Source organism: Podarcis bocagei (assembly GCF_964188305.1).
Source record: "Podarcis bocagei genome assembly, chromosome: 1".
Taxonomy (NCBI): Eukaryota; Metazoa; Chordata; class Lepidosauria; order Squamata; family Lacertidae; genus Podarcis; species Podarcis bocagei.
In genome coordinates this window covers 50,620,438-50,645,485 of record NC_138125.1, presented here as the reverse complement: position 1 = coordinate 50,645,485, position 25,048 = coordinate 50,620,438, and the positions used below count along the sequence as shown (strand labels likewise).

General features: G+C 41.6%; 1 protein-coding gene across 21 annotated transcripts in view; it reads left to right on the top strand.

The window, feature by feature from the left end:
- Positions 1-25,048, top strand: part of GPHN (gephyrin) — a 246,991-nt gene that overhangs the window by 179,643 nt on the left and 42,300 nt on the right. For 12 of the 21 annotated variants that reach the window (XM_081164322.1, XM_081164303.1, XM_081164317.1 and 9 more), the window contains one exon: positions 7,278-7,319. The exons of the other annotated variants lie outside the window; for them this stretch is intronic. In XM_081164322.1, coding sequence (XP_081020448.1) covers positions 7,278-7,319 — 42 coding nt within the window. The remainder of the gene's footprint in view (positions 1-7,277; positions 7,320-25,048) is intronic. 21 annotated transcript variants of the gene reach the window in all.

Genomic DNA, 25,048 nt, shown 5'->3' with positions numbered 1-25,048 from the left:
GATCTGGCAACTTCTGTTTCAGTGTATCTGAAGAAGTGTGCATGCACACGAAAGCTTATACCAAGAACTACCGTATTTTTCGCACCATAGGACGCACTTTTTCCCTCCTAAAAAGCAAGGGAAAATGTGTGTGCGTCCTATGGAGCGAATGCAGGGGGGAGGCAGGCGGGAAAAGCCCTCAAGAGCCGCACACAAGCTTCGTGCGCTCCTGCGGGCTTTTCTCTAGGAGGGAGAAGGGAGTGACTGGCTGCAGCAGTCCCTTCTCCCTCCTGGGGGAAAAGCCCCCAAGAGCGGCACCCTCTTTAAAGGCTGCGCGGCTCCTGCGGGCTTTTCTCCGAGGTGGGGGAATTCCCCCACCTCCCAGAAAAGCCAGGAGAAGTCGCACAGCCCCTTTAAAGAGCGCACGGCTTCTGCGGGAGGTGGGGGAAGCTGCAGCAGATTCCCTCCTCCCGGGCTCCCTTTGAAGCGGCAATGTGGGAGGGGAGCAGCTTACACTCGTGTAAGCAGCTCTTCTCCCACTTTCCTGCTTCAAAGCAACCACGGAGGAGGGAAGGAAGGGGACCATGGATCCTCTTCGCTGCTGGAGGCTTCAGCGGATTCCCTCCTCCGTGATTGCTTTGAAGCGGCAATGTGGGAGGGGAGCAGCTTACACTCGTGTAAGCAGCTCCTCTCCCACTTTCCTTCTTCAAAGCAACCACGGAGGAGGGAAAGAGGGGACCCATGGATCCTCTTCGCTGCTCGAGGCTGCAGCAGATTCCCTCCTCCCGGGCTCCCTTTGAAGCAGCAAAGTGGGAGGGGAGCAGCTTACACTCGTGTAAGCAGCTCCTCTCCCACTTTCGGATTCCTCCTCCGTAATTGCTTTGAAGCAGGAAAGTGGGAGGGGGGCAGTTTACACTCGTGTAAGCAGCTCCTCTCCCACTTTCCTGCTTCAAAACAACCACGGAGGAAGGAAAGAGGGGACCCATGGATCCTCTTCGCTGCTCGAGGCTGCAGCAGATTCCCTCCTCCCGGGCTCCCTTTGAAGCAGCAAAGTGGGAGGGGAGCAGCTTACACTCGTGTAAGCAGCTCCTCTCCCACTTTCCTCCTTCAAGGCAACCACGGAGGAGGGAAGGAAGGGGACCATGGATCCTCCCCTGCTGGAGGCTTCAGCGGATTCCCTCCTCCGTGATTGCTTTGAAGCAGCAAAGTGGGAGGGGAGCAGCTTACACTCGTGTAAGCAGCTCCTCTCCCACTTTCCTCCTTCAAAGCAACCACGGAGGAGGGAAGGAAGGGGACCATGGATCCTCCCCTGCTGGAGGCTTCAGCGGATTCCCTCCTCCGTGATTGCTTTGAAGCAGCAAAGTGGGAGGGGAGCAGCTTACACTCGTGTAAGCAGCTCCTCTCCCACTTTCCTCCTTCAAAGCAACCACGGAGGAGGGAAGGAAGGGGACCATGGATCCTCCCCTGCTGGAGGCTTCAGCGGATTCCCTCCTCCGTGATTGCTTTGAAGCAGCAAAGTGGGAGGGGAGCAGCTTACACTCGTGTAAGCAGCTCCTCTCCCACTTTCCTGCTTCAAAGCAACTACGGAGGAGAGAAGGAAGGGGACCATGGATCCACCGCTGCTCACGGCTGCAGCGGATTCCTCCTCCTTGATTGCTGGGAGTTTCTCTGGGCAGGAATTCCCTCAGCTTAAGTGGGGTGGGGGAAGTGTGGCAGGTAGGGGGGTACAAATTGGGAGTGGGCATTGTGTGAAGTGGCTGTGGATCTCCTGCCGCAGAACTGTAGGACTGTATAGAGTTGGGAGGGCCACCCAAGGGTCATCTAGCCCAGCCCCCTCACAATGTAGGAATCACAGCTAAAGAACGCCAGGCAGATGGTCCCCCAACCGCTGCTTAAAAGCCTCCAGTGGTGGAGACCCCAAACACCTTCCGAGGTCATAGAATTGCAGGGTTGGAAGGGAACCCCAGGAGTCATCTAGTCCAGCCCCGGTGGACAGCGGGCGCAATCCATCCCATTGCGCAAGACTAAAGATGCTGTGCAAGGCTAAAGAAGAAGCCAAGGCAGTGAGCGGGATGGATCGCGCTTGCTGCCTTGTCTTCTTTAGCTGCACTGGAGAGGTTTAGCTCCTGGCTGGAGAGGTTGCGCGGCCATGGATCCCGTGCGCTGTCTTGGCTTCTTTGCTCTTTGGGGCTGGGGGGGGGTAACCCGGGCTTCCCCCGCAGCCCCGAGAAGCTCTGGGAGAAGTGGACAGGCTGCATGCAGCCTGTCCGTTGCTCTTTGGGGCTGGGGGGGGATAATATTTTTTTCCTTGATTTCCGCCTCTAAAAACTAGGTGCGTCCTGTGGTCCGGTGCGTCCAATAGAGCGAAAAATACGGTAACTTAGTTGGTCTTTAAGGTGCTACAGGAAGGAATTTTTTTACTTCAAGGTTGTGGATGCATTGTTTAATATATCACAAGTTTGATTCAAGATCCAGAATAGTAATGTCATTGACAGAAAGTGGTACTATAATGTTGTTGTTTTTTAAATCACCAAATATATACCATCTGGACATAGAAGTCAAATCCCAAGGGTCAGATGTAAGGCGATTGTGCTGCTTTAGTTTCCCCAAATTTCAAAGAATATGCAGAATATCAATATTTTGCTATTGTTTTGTTTGCTTGTTTGTTTTTCAAAAGGTCATCACAGAATATGCAGCATCATTTAGATTCTCTGTTAAAACTACATGTACTAATGATGCCAATTCCAGAAAAAGAGCTAGGGTAGAAGCAACATTTGTGGGATTTTCCTCCCATTTTCAATTCATTCATTCTCTGAAGAAAATGAAAGGCTAATTCTTAACTTCCATTCCCATTTTGCATTAATAATTAACACATAGACAGAACATTGAATAGTGATCCTGAGTTTGGGCAGATATTGTGTGAATTTTCTCTCAAGTTGTAGTATAAAAACAAACCATAAACTGCTCATAAATTTTGATGAAATGGTTTGAGATTGAAACACGTAAAATTGTTCTCTTTCACACTACAATATTTAATGTTGCTGAGGAGAGTTACTTTATGGACAGAGAAAATAGCAAAGATTCCACAGGTGCCATAAATAATCTTGTGGTTGGGGTTCATCTGCCAGATTTCATATGGCACTTGCAGCATATGTTTTGCTTATGAAGATGGATGGAAAAGAAGATGGACTCACTGATCAAACCACACAGTGATACAACCAAACAATGATACAATGACAAAACAACAATATAACTTATTTGTTGAAATAATCTGAGACAAAAGCAAAGGGGGGAAAGTAGGTGAGAGTTGAAGTTCATTGTCATATATACCAGCCTGGTTTTGGAAAAGGATTTATTGCAGATGTACAGTGGGATAGATGTATGGTATTTTAAGCATTTTGTTTAATAGCTTTGGCTACTGCCTCTCCCAAATAAATTGAAAACTATGGTAATTCATAATTCTGTGCCTATTTAAGGTGGAACCTTTGCATTGTTTCAAACGCTGTATCTGTTGCATTAATTAGTCGCCTCACTAATAAACCAAAAGGACATTTTGGCTGTCTCAAACTTTTAAAAGTCAACCTTTTAAACATGCTAAACATTTCCAAAATTATTAAATTAAGAGGACCCTTTTTAAATGTTAATCTTCTTACATCACAGAAAAAACATATCCATAGTTTTGTGTAAATTAAGCTCTTAATAAAGCAATGAATGATAATATTTTTAAACATTCTAAGGATTATGCACAGGCCCCAAGATTTGTTTGGTATATGAGCTTTTTTTCTTTTTTAAAGATCTCTTTCAGAGTCACTGTGCTCTTTCCACTTCAGTCTGTGCTCCAGGTTCTTGACATTACCATCAGATTGCCCAAATGTTGCCTGAACATTGCCAAAGGACAGCCGTTAATGATCAATATCTAATAATAATTAATAATTAATAAAAAGTAGAAAACTAGGGAAAATAGGTGTGACTATAGTGGATTAGATGCATATGGTTGGAAAGAGTAACAGTATAAGCCCTGTCCCAGCTCTGTGCTCCTTTTAGTGTCTAGGATAATGAGCATGTTTTTCAAAAATCCATTGTAATAAATCACAGCTATTAATTTAATGGAACAACATGCAGGGTGTAAATTAAAGACACCATTGAAGTAGGTCTTCATCTGCCTCTGTTTCTCAGTGACTGGATTTAGGGGTACTGTTTGTTCCCCCAATTATGTCTCAGGTTTAAGAACATTTCGTTCTTTATCGGCAGAAGCAATTAAGAATTGCGGCAAATACTATTTGATTTTCCCCATTCCTATCTCTAGTTCGGTTCTGATTTGATTTAGTAGTCATTTTACACTGATTGAACTGACACCATTTTTCTACCTGTCTATCTACCTATTTATTGTTTACATTTATATCCTGTCTGGAACTCAAGGCAGTGGATATGGGGTTCCCAAGCAGTCTCCCATCCAGGCACTGACCAGATCCCAACCTCCTTGGCTCAAGCAAGGCCACTGCTCCATATTCCTTCAAACCATGCCTTGAAACCCTCAAGTAATACTGGCTCAGTAAGGGAGGTCAGTATTATTATACCCATATTGCAAGCGTGCAGGCACTCAGGCTGTGAGACAAAGGCTTTCCTAAGGGAGTTCATAAGAAGAAGAGAGACAGGTTTGTCTTGGAACTTATCTTTCATACAGATATGATTAACGCTTACTGACATGTCATGCAGTAAACTTTTGAACTGTTACTCCATTTCCTAGTTGTATACAGAGGAAAGTAATTTAGTGTTGTTGTTTTTCAAATGATGAAAATATATTAGCATGAGAGGAGGCAAAGGAAACTTTTATGGTAGCTAATGTCAGCAGGAATAACTTTCGAACACTTAAAAGGCAAGTTTAGCTTAAGCATAATGAGACCACAGAATAATTTAACCACACAAGTAATATAGGATTCCTCGCACCACAGGTTATATATAAGCATATATATTAACATAGTTTGCTGAAATGTGTATATGAATAAAGGAACCAGAATAGCTCTGCCTTGTCAGATATCATTAAAAACACTTGCACCAAGTCAAACTAAGAGAACTCATCAAAATAAATTTGTTTTAGACTACCTCCTTATCCTGTCCTATCCTAAAACAACTTCTGATAACACAGCATAAGCTGCCTATGTGAAAACTGACAACATGGTTTACAAATGAGCATTTTTGTGCTGTTTATTCTTATTTCTCAGGGTTACTGGGTTCAGTATCCCCAGTAATTTCATATGCTAAAATCAAAGTCAAATATTTTCTCAGGGCATAACATAAGAATGATAGCCAGAACCATTTAATGTCATAACACCATGTATATCAGTGTGCATATGCTTTATTATATATAATGGATATATGTAATGACACTCATCTAAAATATTTTAATTGATTTAATCACCCCGTGTCAGGGTGGTTAAGTTCTTTGTACAGCTTCTGAGTATGACTAATGTTAGATACCACTCTTAGTTATTATTTTATTTATTCCTGCTTAAACTTTTAGAGCAATTCCTCAGAAGACAACTTACAAGTAAAATTCTAAAGGCAAAATAATTGAACAACTTACATGTAATAAAAGCCATATCACATAAAATTATATACGGTATAAGGAGTCATCAGTTAAAAACTTGGTGAAATAAAAATATATTTAGGGTCCCCTAAGAGATTGCAGCAGAGTCTGTCAGCCTGAGTTCTTAGAGTATGGCATTCCACAACTGGGGGGGCCACCATTGAAAAGGGCCTATTCCTGGTACCCACCAGGTTTATTTATCATAGTGGCAGGCCAGAGGAAATCTGTAGCCAGCCTTAAGTCCCAGGCAAGTTATTATAGGTGTAGGTAGTACATCAAAGAACCTAGTCTTAAACCTTTAATCTGAGCCTGGAAATTGAGTAACCATTGCAAATTCAGTTTCATGATTTTTGGAAATTTCAGGGAAATGGTGAAAAGCACAGAATGTCTGAACAGGAATGGCACTGCCTGTGTCATGACACAGCACCACACCCAGGGCATCATTTGGTGTGTGGTTTTTTTTAAAAAAAGATATGACTTGGCCAACAATGGCCATGGAACAAGACCATGTCATGACATAGTATCATTTACATTTGGGTATTGTGTAGAACAGAAGAAGGCAGTGGGCAGATGATTGGAGCTGTGTTGCCACTTCAAGCAATGACATTCTTTTTCTGTTTAAGGAAGAAAATAACTGCTGCCTCAAATCCTGCAAAGCCTCCTACCCCCGTAAACGTTTTGAATCTACCCTCCCTTGCAAAACTGACAGACACATACACACCTTGCAATTTCATGAGGTACAAATTATACCCTAAAGTGAAAGGGAGATTTTATCACAGTTCTCCTGTAGTATGGAGTAGAACCTTAGTCTCACAATGCCACTTCTGGACCCGCCACTCCTAGGCTTGCCATATTTCAAAAAGGAAAATTCCTGACACCCACAAAATTGTAGAGCTTTTGGGGAGAAACATAATGCAAGAATAGTGGTTTTTATCTTTTCCACTGCTTTTTCCATCACGTTGCCATACATCCAGGTTTTCCCTGACATTTTGCCAATTCGGCAAAATTCCCCCAATGCCATTTTTACACCTGAATACCAGGACATGTCAGGAATTTTCCTGACGTATGGCAAGCCTAGCCACTCCAGAATGGATCAGTGCCACCATGCCTCCCAATTCCCACTCCAGCAAGAAGTTTAATATGTCCTTAGCACACATTCCCACAGATGAACATTTTCCCTTGCCAGTTAAAACTGTCTCAATCAATTGATCCCCTGAAACTGGGGATAGGGAACCTGTGGGGTAGGATCATGAATACATTAAGGCTACAATCCAAAAACAGATCCCCCAAATCAGTTAAATTTACTCTTGTGTAAATATGCTTATGATCAGGCTGTAGAATTTAAATAATAGTAAACCTGGAGTATTTGCCCATATAAATCTTCAAGTTCTTTTGTATGTATATACCTTTTTGAAAAGTTGACAATTATGGATTTCTGAAATCAAGATAATCAGTCATCCCAGAGGGTGTTTCTTATTAGGAAATAAAGTAAGATGTAAGTTCAGTTTTAAAGTACTTGTATTTTAGAGTTTCCACCTTAAATGGCCTAATCTATTTTAAAAAATGTGTATGAAAAATCTGGTTTTGGGAATGAAATGAACCCCCTGCTAATGTCTCAGTGCTGGAACCACCTAAACAGAAAACCTTCTAAGACCTACTGTGCCATCATTTCTTTTTTAACAATGTTTTCTTTTCCCCACTGCACAACCAGGCTCGGCTCCCTTCGTGCTCATCCACCTATAGTGTTTCTGAGGTATATTTTGCACGTGATCTGTCACAGTCAAAATTGTCACTCATCACCCTTTATTTTATTTTATTTGGTCTTGCACCATACACAAGTGAGGAAAAATCGGTTTGTGCGATTGGTTCTGCATGATAACCTGCAACCATGTCCAGCATGGTTTAATACCACCATAGCAGTTTGAAATCACCCTGGTGTAAATGCCAACACTTACTGCATAGCACTATACCTTTAATGGGAGACACATTTGATAATCTATGATTATGCTGTGTAATTACTACACATAAATATAACATGCTCTACAGCTTTTTAAAAATGTTCCTTCCACAAGTTCATGAACTCTGATGATAACAAGGCCATCCAGAAATTAAAAAGTTCCTTCAGATTAATAGTTACCTTTTTATATATGAATTACTTTGAGGATATACAGATTTAATACTGAATATAGTCACATTAAAATCATATGCACACAAACTGTCCCTGTGTTTTCAGGGATAGTGGTAGAATTGCTTGTTGTTTCATCCAACAATGCTTTCCCTTAATTCTTCTTTTTTTGAAATAGAATGCTTGCAAATATTGGACAAAGTTTCTCTATAATGGGAAATATTCAGAAACACAAATCAAATACATCTGATAAATCTCTTTGAAACAGGATTTATGATGTAGTATCTGTTCCTTTAAGAAAGCACTGTAAGATATTTTAGGTGTAATATCTATCCCAGAGACTGCCAATGCAGCACCTCTGTGTTATACCAATGCCTCCTGTGGTTCCCATGGAAAGTCTCCGTAAATATCCCCTCAAAGATTCCCAATGCATGAGAGATTGTTTGCTTTTCCTGCTCAGTTCCCATCTGCACTACTAGCTCAGCCTCTCCTCCCTTGAACACGTCTCTTAAACATGCCCACATTTTATTAGATGGCAAAACTGGACACTTGCCCTTCCTTCTGTCCTGAGCAGATGAAAGGTGCAAAGAGCTTCTCTGTGAGCATTCGGCTGGTTTAGGTGCCTTTTTTCCATTTTGGGGAGGCGGAGGGGACATGCCTGCATTATTTTGTGATTTCTGCTCTTTTAGATGTTGCAACCATTTTGTCTTATGCTGCACACCCCACAGCAGCCATTTTGTGACTGGTGCCTACGGCACATTCTCAAAACTGCCAGTGTGCCCACTGGCCCAAAAAAGATTGCAACCCCTGATCTATCCTATGCAGATGTCTACTAACAAATTACTATGCATCCTTTGCTATTCAAACATCAGAACATAACTGTTATATAGAAAATGTTTACAGCCAGCCTCCCTCCTGTGCTTACAGAGACTTTCCACAGGCAGACATAGAAGAACTCCCCATAGGCATTGTTTTCAGCCCTTCCTTCACACCTCTAGCCAGGTGTGGTGCTGCTGTGGTAGGCAAAACATGTGGCTACTTCCCAATAAACGAGACCTTCCCATACCTTAGTTATCCCCTGACCTGCTCTGTACATATACTCATGTTCACTTATTCATGCTCTTTGTGGAAGTAGGCTGCACACCAGAGGTCTGGAGAAGATCAGATTACTGAAAAACTAAGTAAGGTGTTGAAGGAACTTGCATTATAAGGAATAGGTAGGTCTGTTTCAGTACAGTCAGCAGAGTGGCAGCATGCCTGTTAAGTTGGATGAGGACTCATTAGAATGCCAGTGGGGATCTTTTTTAAGTTAGAAGAATTCTTTATATATGGGGAGGAATGGATCATGCTAGATATCATTACAAATGCTTGCTAAGTATCTACCAGTGTAGTCAATATAGCTGGCTGGATTTATCCAGCCATCTATGGAAGATGACATCTTCCACAGATGTCAATGATTATCTCTAGTCCATGCGGTCTGGAGATAGGTCAGTTTTATCAAGAGGAATGATGCAGATTGTAGTTTGCGGCCCTGCAACTGTGTTCAGTACCTGGGAAATTATGCTAAGCTCTTTTTTTTTAAATCCCTTGGCTCACTAAGAGGTGTGATGTTGCACCAGCTCAAGGGTTCCAGGGAAATTGTGCACATAATAGCTGAATGCCCGTGACAAACAGCAATTGTGTCGTGCATGAAGAAAGCACCAATATATCTGCCCTGTTCTGCTACAGAGATTTATAGCCTAATCCCAGCACTGACATGAGAGGACCAGTCACTGTAGTGCTGAAACTCTCCTGCCCAACTATGTGAACTGCTGTGCGCATTTTAAAATATACTAAAGTGACAATATATCAGATATTCAGTGTTTGTTTCATTATATTGTACAACTGAAAGGGCTAGAATTAGGGCGGTTTTTTTACCACGGCTTTCCTGAACGTTAAATACATGTGGCTTTCCTTCCCCCCCAAAATGCATGCAGTCACTCTATATTAAAAGCACAGAAGCCATTAGTACCTTTATCGTCCAAATAAGATGCTATGAGAACTTGTAGAACAAGGTTCTATCTCCCCCACCCCATCCCCACCCCAACTAGGCTTGCTTGGTTTGTTTCTTAAGTAGGCCAGGTGTTTATTGTCAAGTTTCCCTGTCAGTTCCAAACAAGCAGTTACATAAACTTAGCCTTATTACTTGGGTTGAAGGAATGGGATATGGACTAATGAGACTACTCAATATTTTGGCAAGCTCTGTTATTATCAAGTCAGCTTTTTAATCCCTATAACAACCCTGAGCCATTTCACCCTGAGCTTCATTTTTTCCTGCCCCTTACTAGGACCTAAAGTAAATATTAGAAGTTGAAAACATTTTTTCCTTGTTTATACATGGGGAGGCATATACAGGTTTAGTCTTGACTTAGCTAGGATCACTATGATAAGCAGTGGCAGCTGTTGCTTTAGTTGATGTGCTTATCTGAACACTAGCTGCTGGAGACAAACAGGAAGACCATAATCTTAATCACCTGCATAGTTGCACCCCCTGGCATTTGGTTGGCCACTGTGAAGCACTTGCACGTGTTAGTCATGATATACAGAAGACCTGAGTTCATCCTGTCACTTTTCAAATCTTGCACTCATAAGAGGGCTTCTGATCTAGTAGACACTTTTGCTAACAGAAGAGGGAAAGATGCTTGGGCTGGTTTTTGTTTTGTTTTTCCTTATTTCCCCTTGTAGCCCTCTTCTACCCTGTTCTGGAGGGTCCCCCGGCTCTCTGGAGCATATTTCTTTTGGCGAGGGAAGAAAAATGGGCAAAAATTGCCTCACCCCTTGTTCCATTACCAGAGGTATCCACTGAGTCAAAAGCCATTCCCTGACTGCAAGGCCACCAGTTGGACTGTACTACTGACATTTGGAAAATGAACCTCTCTATGTGTTTTCATGGAAAACTGAAACTCCTGAGAAGACTATATTCCAAAAGCACTGGTTATATGAGTTTTATGTCTTCTTTGAACTGAACATAGACCTAATACATTTTGTTGATTCCTTAAACAAATTTATTAATCTGCAGGGTTTATGTGACTGATTAAAGTATAGTATGTTCTCTACAGACATCTGCTGATGCGTATGTTGTTTCTTTGGTTTTTCTAGTGAACACTGTTTGTGGGAAACTATGCATATTCTTGCATTAGCAGATGCCCCTTTTTCCATCTTCTTTTTCTTGCATTTTAAAAAGTCACTTTTACATGTCTTCCTTTATAGTTGATCCTGATGGATATTCATGTTCTTGGAATTGTTCCATCATGTAAATGCATCGCAAACTTTCAATGCTGTTAAAGCTTGTTGAAAGTTAATTTCACCCATGTCATTAAAAGGATGAGAGCTTTAAATTGCAAGAAACCACAATGAACTATTTCCAAGAAACAACAACAACATGGGTTTAACAGAATGAGTGTCTATTATAGTTACAGGACACTGTATTATTATGGGATCTTTTCATAAATTATCAGTTCCTTATGTTCAGTGAAATAAGAGCCTCTACCAAGATAATAGCTATAGGGAAGCATTCAACATGACACTATTCTGATTGTTCTATCAGCACAAGGATTTATGCTTGCCAGGCAAAATGATGCCCCCCTCTTCTTTCCCTTCGTGTTTTTCTGGGGGTTCACCTGATCCTCCAGAGCATATTTAGGGGGAGGCACAAGAGGTGCACAGAAGAGGAGAGGGGGGAAGCCCTACAGTGCTAGCAGGACCCCTTCACTAGCTTCTGTGCAGGCCCCAATATTTCCTTCAAAGACCATGCATGAAATGAAGTCCTCTTGCACTATGAGATCCCCTCTGCTGCCTGTGCATCCCCAAATCTGCTCTGGAGGGTTGATGAAGAAGGGGGAGTCTTGTTGCACAAGCAAATCTTGTTTCCCAGTGGCGTGAGTGAGCTCACAGTGCCCGGGGCGGGCACTCATGTGCTGGAGGGGCAGGGCACAAAGGGTGGAGGAGCCCATTGAGGCATCCCAGCCCTACCCACCCACGCGGGGGAAGCCCTGCCAAATGATGTGGCACTTGGTGAGTGCAAAGCAGGTACCCCCACACCAGTGCCCCCAGCATGGCCCTGCCTAGTGCTCCTCTCCACGAGCGCTGGTTCCTCCAGTGCTTTGTGTGTGTGTGCGCGCGCGCCTGCTTCGTGCCCCCTCAAAAATCCATGCCCAGAGACACGGCCCCTCTGGCACACACACACACCCCACACACTGTGCCCTGGTTGTTCCCTGCATACATACCCCACTTTGCACTGCATTGAATTCCAGCTTTACTAAACTAAGGTTTGTATTCAACTAAGTCCTGTTCATTGAAATCAATAAACTTAAATTAAGTCATGCCCATGAGCTTCAGTAAGTCTACTCTGAATTGAGTAAGACTTACTCTGAGTAAGACTAGCATTGATGACTTAAAGACTGGATTATTTCATTGCACTATGTGTGGGGTTTCCCTTGTGCTTGATCCAGAAGCTGCCGTTAATGCAGAATATTGAAGCATGATTGCTGATGAGAGTGAGACTCTGTCTGCTCTGATTGCCCATTTCTTCTTGGCCGAGTTCAAAATATTACTATTTGTGTATAAATCCCTTAGCAGCTTGAGACCAGTTGACTTGTGGGATCACCTTACCCCATATGTATCCACTTAACCACTTTGATCTGTGAAACTGCCACTATTACAGGTGCCACAGCACCTACAGTTTGGAACTCCCTGCCTATTAACATCCGACAGGCGCCTTCGCTGTATTTTTTCAGTGCCTGCTAAATATATATTTTGTTCAAGCAAGGCTATCCAGGCATGTAGAAGTTACATGTGTTTTATCACTTTTGGGGTACTATTGATTTTAATCATATTTAGAATGTTTTTAAATACCAGTTTTAACTATTTTTGAGAATTTCATTGTTTTATAGTTTTGTAAACTACTTAAAGGTTTTCCTAAAATTGAGTGGTATATACATATTGTTAAATTCCACCCTATATCAAAACAAAAGCAAGCTCTATTGTATGGATTTGTAATTTTGATATGTAAGATAAATTTCTGTTGCAGTGCATCTGAGCAGCACACACACAACTTTGGAAGAGATTAGTTCTAGTATGCAGAAAACTTTGATTTAGAAATTTAGTTCTGGCAACGCAAGGGAGACAGACAATTTGGAATAATTCTGAAGCCTTTCCCAAAAGAAATTAAACTGTTACTGAATAGCTGCAACCAAGCTGTGTTGTAGCTTAATTGATTTGTTGTATATAGAAATATCTAGTAGTTAACTCCACTAAAATGTTTCATAATCTCAAAGCATTATAGACTACTTGCATTAAATAGGGCTACACTTTCAATATGCCACCAAGTCAGTCCTGGACCATTAAAGTTCTGCTTCTCCAGTTTCCTAGTATGCAGGACCTATGGCTATATTATGACACTCTATATAGACTTTTATTATTAGCTATGGTAGAATTTAGTAATCTCTGAGAAAGGTTGACCCTTTGATGAATATTCTCTTATGTATAATTCTTGTCAAGGAGACTTTTAATACACACTTTATTAAACATGCAATCATAATTAAGTGTAGCTCTTTTGGTCATAGATATATCTATTCTTTTTTTAATGACATTTCATTAAAATTTTCTCACTTAAAATATTAGATCACATTAGCTGCACTCATGTATAAAATTACTTGGCCTTCAGCTCTGTATTTTATACAGTGTTGCCTATGATTGGTATGTAACTGGTATGTAAACACTGTGCTTATTTATGAAACTCCCCATAGATAGTTTTCAGTGGACACATTTTTTAAATATATATATATGTCTGCCTTTGTATCACAGCCATTTACTGTCACCTTCAGCTTTCCCTTTCCTGTGACTCTATCCATCTCTTTCTGGCTTCTTGCATGTGCTATGTTTGAAAAATGCTGAAACAAAATAATGAAGGAAGCCTTTCAGTTTGCTTGCGGAAGGCACAGCAGCAGTCAAATATATATCTGCCAAAACTATATCATTTCAATATACTTCAGTAACAATATCCTTCAGTTTCCAATACGATTTTGTACACTGAAAAAATAAATGTGAATGATCTATCCCCTGCAGTGCTTTGTTGCCTCTCACAGAACGAGGAGGGGAAAATGTTTATAAAATTCCTGCAATAAGACTAGAACAAGAACATATATTGCTTGTAGAACTGGATTTGGTTTTTTTAAGTCAGCCTATTCTATTTTATACAAATGATAATGCTATCTGAAAGGCTAAAAAGTTAGGAAAATTCAAGACAAATAAGCATTTATATCAAAAGTTTGCATTTGTTTAAAGACAATGATTATCATGGATAAGAACAACTAATATTTTACAGCTTGCTCTTTTATTTGGCACTATTTCAAAATGCCTGTTGTGATAGAGGATGTTACTATTTAAAAAGTGGGTTATGTTACCCCAAAAGAAAAGAAGACACAATATGCAAATAAATAATATCAACTAAAAGGTAAAGGTAAAGAGACCCCTGACCATTAGGTCCAGTTGTGGCCAACTCTGGGGTTGCGGCGCTCATCTCGCTTTACTGGTTGAGGGAGCCAGCGTACTGTTTCCAGGTCATGTGGCCAGCATGACTAAGCCACTTCTGGTGAACCAGAGCAGCGCTCAGAAACGCCGTTTACCTTCCTGCTGGAGCAGTACCTATTTATCTACTTGCACTTTGACGTGCTTTCGAACTGCTAGGTTGGCAGGATCAGGGACCGAACAACGGGAGCTCACCCCGTTGCGGGGATTCGAACCGCCGACCTTCTGATCGGCAAGTCCTAGGCTCAGTGGTTTAACCCACAGCACCACGATACCAACTATTGGCAGGTAAAGACACTGGGGGGGCATCATGAATAAAGTTGATTTTTTAATTCAGTATTTTGTATACATCTTTTAAAAGTTTCTGGCTTGAAAAAAAAAAAGCAATAAAATGTTGTTCACAGCCACAACTACCAAGAGCCTTCAGATTGAAAATAAAACATAAATGCACACCTTGAAATCAGTTCTTATTTTTCTTTTTTTTCTGGTATCAGTTTATATTGTTAGAGAAGTTGAAAGTAAAATGAGTCATTTTCAAAAAGGAGTCATGATGTATATCTGAAATCAATCAAGATATTTCCATATTGATTAGAAAGCCAGAAGTATAGAGTTGGAAGGGACCCCAATGGTCATCTAGTTCAACCTCTGTGATGCAGGACTCTCCAACCTCTGCTTAAAACCTCCAAGGAAGGAGAGTCCACCACCTCCCAAGGGAGTCCATTCCACTGTCCAACAGCTCTTACTGCCAGAAAGTTCCTTCTGATGTTTAGTCGGAATCTCCTTTCTTGTAACTTGAAGCTATTGGTTCAAGTCCCCTGCGGAGCAGGAAAACCAAGCTTGCTTCATCAACCATGTGACAGCCCTTTGGATATCTGAAGGTGGCTATCATGTCTCCTCCTAGTCTAGAACCATTTGTCCCTATTGAAATTCGTTTTGTTAGTTTTGGCTCGGTTCTCCAATCTGTTTAGGTCATCTTGCATCCTGATTCTCTCTTCAGGTCACTATGACTTTAGAAATACCTGACATGGTTGAAAATAGTTAACTGGCTTCCACACTAGCTTGAAAGCTAATATTTGACACATTTGAAATCCAGAGCATCTTGACAGTTTTATGTTGGTTTGATTGTTTTTAAGCCTGAAGATAAGACACCTTGCAATCAGTCTTTAGTAGGATTTTTAGTAGCATTTGGGAAATGTTTATTTTCTTCCAGAATGCAGAATTCCTACGCATGTGCTTGTGCATATATACAGATGAAGTGGCTAGAAAATAATGTTTTCCATTTACTTTCTATTTCTTTATTCAAACCCATACGCCTCTCATAACAAACTGCCAAACCCCACCCCAATCTACATCAAGAAAATCTTACTTGATGCTTTAGGTTTTCATCATTGCATGTTAAGTATCTGTTAAATATTCTTTGGTGTTGAGGTTGATGCCTAAAGCAGGGGATAGCATATATCTGTACAGTGTAAAGTGAGCTTATGAAAAGGTTTTGTTGAAAGGATATGTAGACATCCCAGCTTGGAGTTCTTCATTAATAGGGACAAATTGCAAGTAATGTTATTTGAGTGTTTTAAGAAGTTTTGTATTACAGGGCACCTCTACTTTTCTAAAAGCCTATGCAGAACTCCTTGCAGTTTGTCATCCTTTTTTCTGTGCTTTCCGTTTAATTCGTTCAGTCATCATGCAATGTAATCTTTGGCATGTTTACTTGGAACCATGTCTCAGTTTGATGGCAAGTATTGCAGCTTAGGGGACGCAGGTGGCGCTGTGGGTAAAAGCCTCAGCGCCTAGGGCTTGCCGATCGAAAGGTCGGCGGTTCGAATCCCTGCGGCGGGGTGCGCTCCCGTCGTTCGGTCCCAGCGCCTGCCAACCTAGCAGTTCGAAAGCACCCCCGGGTGCTAGTAGATAAATAGGGACCGCTTACCAGCGGGAAGGTAAACGGCGTTTCCGTGTGTGGCTCTGGTTCGCCAGAGCAGCGATGTCACGCTGGCCACGTGACCCGGAAGTGTCTTCGGACAGCGCTGGCCCCCGGCCTCTTGAGTGAGATGGGCACACAACCCTAGAGTCTGGCAAGACTGGCCCGTACGGGCAGGGGTACCTTTACCTTTACCTTTATGGCAGCTTTAATAGCTTAATTAAGAAATGATCCATTGCAAGTTTCACTAGAGGTGGTAGCTCATTAATAAACAATACAGTGGTACCTCGCAAGACGAATGCCTCGCAAGATGGAAAACTCGCAAGACGAAAGGGTTTTCCGTTTTTCAGTTGCTTCGCAAGACGATTTTCCCTATGGGCTTGCTTCGCAAGACGGAAACGTCTTGCAAGTTTGTTTCCTTTTCCTTAAAACCGTTAATACAGTTGCAACTTGACTTCGAGGAGCAACTCATAGCACGCGGTGTGCGTCTCCGTAGGGGCAAGAACGCGTGAAGGCGGGTTCTGAGGGAGAGGGAGCTTTGTTTCGGCAAAAAATAGCAAGGCGCGCACACTTCCCTCCCCACAACTCCCAGTTAGGGAGGCCAGGCTCCGGGGCTCTTCGGACGGGGCTCCTTCCTTCTCCCCCCCAGCACCACGGCGGTCACAAGAGCACCTGCCCAGGCCCTCCGGCGCTCGCCCTGCGAGGGGCGCCCCCTACCTGCATCTCCGCGCTTTCCAACCCTGCGACGTTGATGGCTGCAACAAGTTTGCCTCTCGGTGTGTGTGCGCGCGAGTGTGTGTTCTCCTCGCCCCGCTCGAGTTAGTCCCGGCGCAGCGCAGGGAGCAGGTGAGTCGCCCTTTGGCAGCGCGGAAGGCGCCGGGCCAGGCAAGGTCAGCTTGGGAGCCACCGGGGACGCGCCCCCGCGCTCCTCTCCAACGGGCTGGATGCGCCCCTCTCCGCTCGCGCGCTTCTGGCTGGCTGGCCGGCTGCAGCAGCAACAGGGGCAATAGGCATCCACCGTCGCCGACACTCCCTCCCTCCCTCCTGCCCGCGGCGGGCGGCTGGCTGGCTGGCGGTCTCACTTTCTTTCGGGCTGCTGCTGCAGAAGGGATTTTGCACCAGACAACTTTTAGGCCGGTAGGAGTTTTGACTACCGTGGCGACAGCAGCAGCAGCAGCAAGACGGCGCCGACTGTAGTGCAAAGGGTCGGATCAAGGTGAGCCAAACCGATCCCGGGGGCTCAGGCAGCAACCTCCGCCCCGCCTCCCCCCATGCCCCGCGCCCGCCTCTCCCTCCCTCCCAAGCACCCCCCTTTTTTGAGGTTTTTGAAGACTTTGGTGATTTTTGAAGCTTTTCCAAAACTTTCCCGACACCGTGCTTCGCAAGACCAAAAAAAATCGCAAGACGAAAAAACTCGCGGAACGAATTAATTTCGTCTTGCGAGGCACCACTGTATTTCTATTTTATAGTAATTGGTTATTGTAGAGTTCAGGTCTATCCAAACATTTTTATTGTTTATCTAATGTCAGTAACAGATCCAGATATCTATCTTAGGCATCCCCAAGAATTTAGACATGCCTAGTGGAACTTTTTTTTCTTTGAACAACAGACGATCATGACACATCATGAACTGCTTGCGCACATTTCCTATGTGAAAATAGCAGAGGGAGCAGTTGTTTAAGGCATAATCTCCCACTCTCCAACATTCCTCATATGAAAATAGGAATGTTTCTCACACACCCCAACTGATCCTCCTCGACTCCCCATTTTTTGTTCCAGCCCCCATAGAGCATTTCCTAACAGAAGAATGGTGAGTGCTGCCACTACTACCCAGTGGGATACACACTCTCCACTATCCTGAGAAAACCCCTTAATCCCAGATTTTTTCTTATTTTCTTATTTGGTAGATTTAAAAAGAGAAAAACACACATCAATGAATACATTTTAGAACTGTCTTATTCTCTCTGGGCTTTTGAGTAAATAGGAGACTTGCCAGCAGCAATACCAATGGAGAAGTGACCAAAGCTGTATCCAGGACTGGTCCAAGGTCCAGCTCCACAACAAAGGGTCAGGCAAGAAGAGAGGTTAGGGTTTCCATCTGCTGTTTAAGGCACCACCTTCCCCTTGGACGTGGGACCCATTCAGCCTCAGTGATGGAGGCTGAACTCACCCTGAGTATAGACAACCCCTCCTCTGCTTTATCACAGGATCCCAGCCAGCGTGGTGTAGTAGTGATTAAGAGCAGTGGACTCGCAATCTGGTGAACTGGGTTTGCTTCCCCGCTCCTCCACATGCAGCCGCTGGGTGACCTTGGGCTAGTCACACTTCTCTGAAGTCTCTCAGCCTCACTCCCCTCACAGAGTGTTTGTTGTGGGGAAGGAAGGGAAAGGAGATTGTTAGCCGCTTTGAGACTCCTTAAGGGGAGTGAAAGGCAGGATATCAAGTCCAAACTCTTCTTCTTTTCACCTCCAGATAGAGGTACAAGCCTGGGCCCTTCTGGGCCTATCCTGATGAGGACTTTCCTGTCTGGGACATTATTTTATTGTTGTTGTTGTATTATTTATTAAATTTGTATACCACCCTTTACCCAAAGATCACATGGTGGTTCACGACATATAAATACAAAATTAGAATGCAAAACACATAATAAAAGCAAACATATTTAAAAGCCTGTTGAATATTAATCAGCCCAAAGCCTTGTTATAGAGAAATAGTTTTGCGTGGCACCTAAAAATACGTCATGAAGGTGCCAGGCGAGCCTCCCTAGGGAGAGCATTCCACATAAGGGGAGGCACCACAGAAAAGGCCAGTTCTTGTATTGCCACCTTCTAGACCTCTCATGGAGGAGGCACACAAAGAAGGGCCTCTAATGAAGATCACAGGATCCAGGCTGGTTCATATGGCGAGAGTTCATAGGGAAAGATGTGTATAAAAATGTGTTGCGATACCTACACTTTGAAACTGCGTATTGATATCAGGCAGGTGCCTTCACTGTTACTTCTTTTGGCCCCTGCTATAAACATTTTTCTGTAGACAAGCCTACCTAGATATTTAGAAAGTTGATGCGAGTTTTAATCTGTTTTTAGTTGATTGTTATTTTAACTTTTTGGAAGCCTTAAATTATTGTTGTTAATTCTTCTTATTGACAATGTTTTTGTTTTATCTTTTTTGTGAACCGCTTTGAGATTTTTTACAATCAAACACTGCATAAATTTTATGAGATAAAATAAAAATTATATATTGGTGAGAATAGCACACAAAAATACATTATAATTTGCTTGCAAAAATCTGTACATTAGCCAAAACTACAAACAAAAGTGTCTTGGGACATAAATCAACACTAAAATTCTGATAAATTTTTCATGAGGATTTTATGAAAAAAATCGTAAACTGATGTGGAAATGTGAATTGAATTTCAAACTGAGAAATTGAGCAGTTAATCCAGTATGTAAGTTAAGAATGAAAAATATCCCCCCAAGTACATACAATTAAAATGGGCAACCTTACTTTTTTGTTTTTATTTCCATCCTAACTTAGATATTTACTACTTTTTGGGAAAGGTGTGTATATAAAATATTGGTCAGGACTTTGTTGGTGATCTGGTGGAATATCCAGTCTTAGATCAGGGAATTGGACTAGGGTGATTCATTTATTCTTTCCAATGCTGTGAAAAGCCTATGCCCCTATGCATTCTAAATTCAAATGTTGCTTGGTATTTTCAGAACAACATAAAAACACTATAATTGTATATTTATTTTAGCTTCCTGTGCAATGGGAAATTATACTATATTGCTAATCATGTCTACTTATTATGGAAGTATTCTCTTAGCTCCCATCATGTGCTCTTTGAAGTCAAACTTCTTAATACCTGAGCTCTACTACCTATCTCCAAACTCAGCAACAATAACTGCCAAACTTGTAAAATAATAAACAAGCACTCTTAACTTTATCAATGTAATCTCGCAATGCTGTACTTAATGCAATATTCAATTTATACTCCATTTTGCAACCCAAGTTATTAGACACCCTCTCCACCTACATCATATAACTACCCCTACCTTTGCTCATTTCATGTAGCAGGATTTTTGTAGATCTAGCCACCCTCAGCCCAGAAATCAGTTTCCTGATTTCTCCAGTCTATGTGCTGTATTGTAGACTTACATTTGTATGATCATGTTTCTTTTCCCTATTCCGATCCTTCTTCAGGTTAATGAGGTATTAATTTTATGCCTGCTTTTATTTAAGATGAGTCAACCACTGACTACTGCCAGATAACGCCTGTTAACTGTTAATATAATTTGGAAAAAACACATGCAATCTCTCTGACACTGTTTCAATCTAAAATTGTTAAATAGATCTAGATTAGATACCTATTATTTCTTACTGGATTTGGGAGCATCAATCTTAATATGCAATTATTGTTGGTGATTTTTCTTTCTTTTTACCAAAATGGCAAGAGGACTTACCGGTACTTCTTTAAAATAAATATTACCTAAAGTTTTTGAGCATGGATCCATTTTTCATATCACCAATATCTATTAAAACTTCTTCTTCCCTGATAGATAGTTCAGACTTAACTATATCTAGATGAAATCAGGGGACACACACTTTTTATATGGGGCCAAAACAAGAATTCATGATGTATGGCTGCACATGGAAGCAAGGAGAAATATGGTTTACTATTTTCTTTCCCTAGCTGCTTGAGAAATAAAATAGGCCTCACTTCCATGAACATGATTGATATAGGAGGAAAGTAGGACATATATATCTGTCAGTCTCCTAGAGTTGTGACAAAAGGAGAAAATGTATGTCGGCCTCTCCTGTTCAAGAAGATAGAGTAATGCACAGTACTATACACCTCCAATAACTTATCTTCTTTTTAGGGAAGGGAGGCCACTATAGTCTAAAAAGCGAGATACTGTATTTTTATGTGTATAACACGCCCCCGTGTATAAGACACCCCCTATTTTGGGGGACTCGAAATTAAGAAAATGCACTATGCACTATCCATTTATAAGACGGCCCCTTATTTTAAACGTCAAAAATTTAGGGAAAAATATAGCCTTATACATGGAAAAATACAGTAATTGTGTAGCATGCATTAATTCAATTTTGGTTTCTAAACCAGACGTGGAGAAATGGATCAAGCCAGAGGGCTGAATCCAGAAGGGGTGAATCTTCCCTAGGCCACTTTGACAGGTGACCTATCAAGCAGGTGTTTGTTAACTTTCATGGTTTTAGAAACTGCATTAATTTGCATTAATTTGTTTGACCGTTTTCACTTTCTGAAATCTTTTTTACATGGTGCTTACAATCACTCTTACTTTATTAGTAAGGAAAGCACAGGCCTGTCCCTAAAAATGTGTAGAAATAGATCATTCTAGCTGCTTCACCAACATATTAAGTTGCCAGAAGCGTATTACATCAATATTCTGGAATCTACAGTGCTCCGGCCCATTCTAATGCAATGTGTTTGGCCTATAAAGTTCTTTTAAGATAAAAACAACAACCCAGAAGTTTGAACTTCTATGTTTGTTTCATTGGTATTTTGATGGATCCTGGGTTGATATTCCTGCTGAAAAACAATCAGTACTCCTGTCACAGCACTTCTTCCATCAACGTATTATGTGTGGGTGATTACTTTGGAGCAATGCGATTTAGCACTAAAATGAAATTAGCCTCAATCCTGTGTTACTAGCTTGGTAAGCATACAAATATAATGAAGGAAAGGTGTAGTCCTGCTTCAAGCAAATAGTCTTTAAGGGGGCAATTAACGCCTTTCAAAAATCAGATCAATAATGTTTTTTAAGTACGACTTATCCCATATCAGTGTCATTATACCTCAGTGATGTGTTGAGAGTTTTAATTTTTTAAAAAATAAAAACCATTCTGAGATCTTTTCAAGGGAATTTTTAAGGCAGAATAGCTACATCAAGTAATATAGTTAATGTTAAAAATACATGCAGGTCAATACCTATCTGTATGCCTGCAAGTTGTCAGTAGGAGGGCAGATTCTTCTGAATTATAGGTTTTATTCAGCTAATCAACTATGAACGGCAAAAAAGGAGGGGGGAACATTATGAGGGTCATACAATTCTGTAAGATTTCGTAAGATTTCATGGATGTCTCTAATGGTGCTCTTCCGCAAGAGTCCTTCCATTTGCAGATGAGTCTTTGATTTAGCGGAGGCATACAGTAATAGAAGAGGAGAGACTGTATTGGCCTGAATATAAGACGCACCCACAAATAAGCCACACTTTTAAAATTCAAGCCTTATTTGCGGGTGTGGCCCACCTCCCGGCTCTACCGCCTCCTGGCACTACCTCCCCAAGCCAGTGTCAGGGGAGGCTTGGGAGCAGCAGGCAGGCTGTGCGCCATTGTCCCATGCTCCCGGGCTGCTTCAGGGGGGGCACGCTGCTTTGCTGGCGGCCTCCCCCCCTTCTCCCTTCCTTACGGCAGCTTGGGGGAGGCTTGGGAGACACGGTCGGGACGGGCACCATTGTCCCGCACCCCCAACGGCCCTCGTGGGCAGGTGTTTCAGCAGTGATACCGTAAGGTCACGAATATAAGCCGCACTTTAACTTTTCACAATCGGAATTTGGGGGGGAAGTATGGCTTATATCCGGGCCAATGCGGTAAGTTATTTTCCCCAATTGCTCCTGCAGCCTCCTGTGCCTCTCCCATGCTGTTAGGAAGGCTCTCCCAAACCTCTGCACCACATTTTCAGGGGGATGCAAGGAAAAAGAGCAAGCCACAAAAGTTGCCTCCCCTCCTTTTCCATTACTGTGGATCAACTGGATCAAAAGCCTTTCTGTGACTGCAAGGACACAACTGGATTCAGTCCTCAGTGATTAAGGGATCCTGACAATGGTACACACACAAAAGACATTTATGAAAGAGATGGAACCGAAGTGAATGTTCATTTTAAGAGATGAAAGGTTTCTAAAGAAAAATCATATGGGGAACTAATTGTATCTTTTATTTTTATATTGAATTTATTTTTATATTTTATTTTTATATTGAATTGACATAGCACACTCAGTTATTATTCATCTCTGAAGATACCTAAAAATGTATTATACTGCAGTTCACAAAACTAATCTTTGATATTACAAGTAACTTGCTCCGTGTTTGATATATTATTATATGCCTCAGGTATTTTCGTATGTCTCCAAACTTACAAATTACTTTGGACATGACAAAAACAATGTCAAGTGATTTTTGGAAAGTAGGCAAGAGATGTCTCTAGAAATTCCTTCAAAATTTTACAAAACAACAACTTGCCAGCTGAATAAGGAACACCTTCTACTGGTGGCAATGTGTCAGTAACATCCAAAGCCTCATAGATTGTATTTGTCAGAGACTTAATCCCAAATATCAACATTGGATGAAGCTTGAATGTTGCTAAAATAATAGATACCAGTTGTATTCAAGTGAAGCATTTAAACAAAAGAAAACAGTAATTAAGATCTTATATTTCAGGGATAAATTTTAGGGTGTTTAGTTCTGTGCTCAATGAAAACGTCAGCAGAAGAACTTCATACCTATATGAAAATATAGCTCTTTTGCCGCCAACTTTAATATTGTATGAAGGGCAATAAGAGCTCTGCATTTATGCAAAGCCACAACCTGTGGTATATTATACGAATAATATTTTGTGTGCAGACTTAAATATGCATAAATTTAAAAGAAAATTCTCACTTCATAGTTGCTGCTGTGCTTTGCTTCTCTTGCTTCCTTCATTATAGCTTAGATAATCCATTACCCTTTCCTATATCTTAGTCAACACTGTGTGTATATGTCTACTAATTTGCTTTTCTGCTGGTGGTTCCACATACTGCATGTCACTATGAAGATGAATTATAAGCTTTCCCATAAATTGTATAGATTATGGGTTAGCTTTCCACTATTCCTCTTGAACAAAATCACTATTCTCTGTAAGTGGCAAAAATTTGTTTTGATGTCAGTGTCCTCTGTACTGTATTAAATGTGAGCTGAAATGTTCTTCATAAGAGTTAGCTTATCATGTTGGCTTCGAAATTCTTCATCATTGTATAGCAATTCATTTTACCTTGACTCTTGGCTTTTAATTGTACCTGCCCTGTGCTAATCTTGTTATGATCTATAAAAGGTAAGTAATTTCTTGAATCTTTCCTAAAGATTATAGTCACATGTTCAAGGTTTTTCTCTGCTTTCTTCTTCAACTGTGGTTTTGGTTTGATGCTGTTGGTTATGTTTTTATTTAATTTTTCATGTTTAGCATGGATTTTTCATATAATTTCTTTTGTAGCATTAATCCCTGAGGCACTTTAATGTTACAATAAAAAATGAGGTGGATTTTAAAAACATTTATTGCTGTCAAATGTTTCATGACTTTGATCTATCATAGTTGGTAGCTATGTTAACAAGTATGTTTTAACCATTCTCTGTCTGCTTTAAGTGTTTTGTTTCACTTGTGGCTTAATGCTCATTTTTGTGGAAGAAGTGCTCCTCAGTGTTTAAAACACAAATATAACAAGAGTGCACTAATTTAAACTTCAAAACAGTGAAAGCAGGTTAAACATATCCAGACTAAACAGACTCAGCTCCCTCAACCATTCCTCATATGGCTTGGTTTTCAGACCCTTGATAATCTTGGTTGCCCTCCTCTGCACACGTTCTAGCTTATCAATATCCTTCTTGAACTGTGATGCCTAGAATTGGATATAGTACTCCAGGTGGGGTCTGACCAAGGCAGAATAGAGTGGCACCATTACTTCCCTTGATAGGGGCACTGTACTTCTGTTGATGCAGCCTAGAACAGCATTAGCTTTTTTTGTTGCAGCATCACAATACAGACTCATGTTAAGCTGATGGTCTACTAAGACCCCCT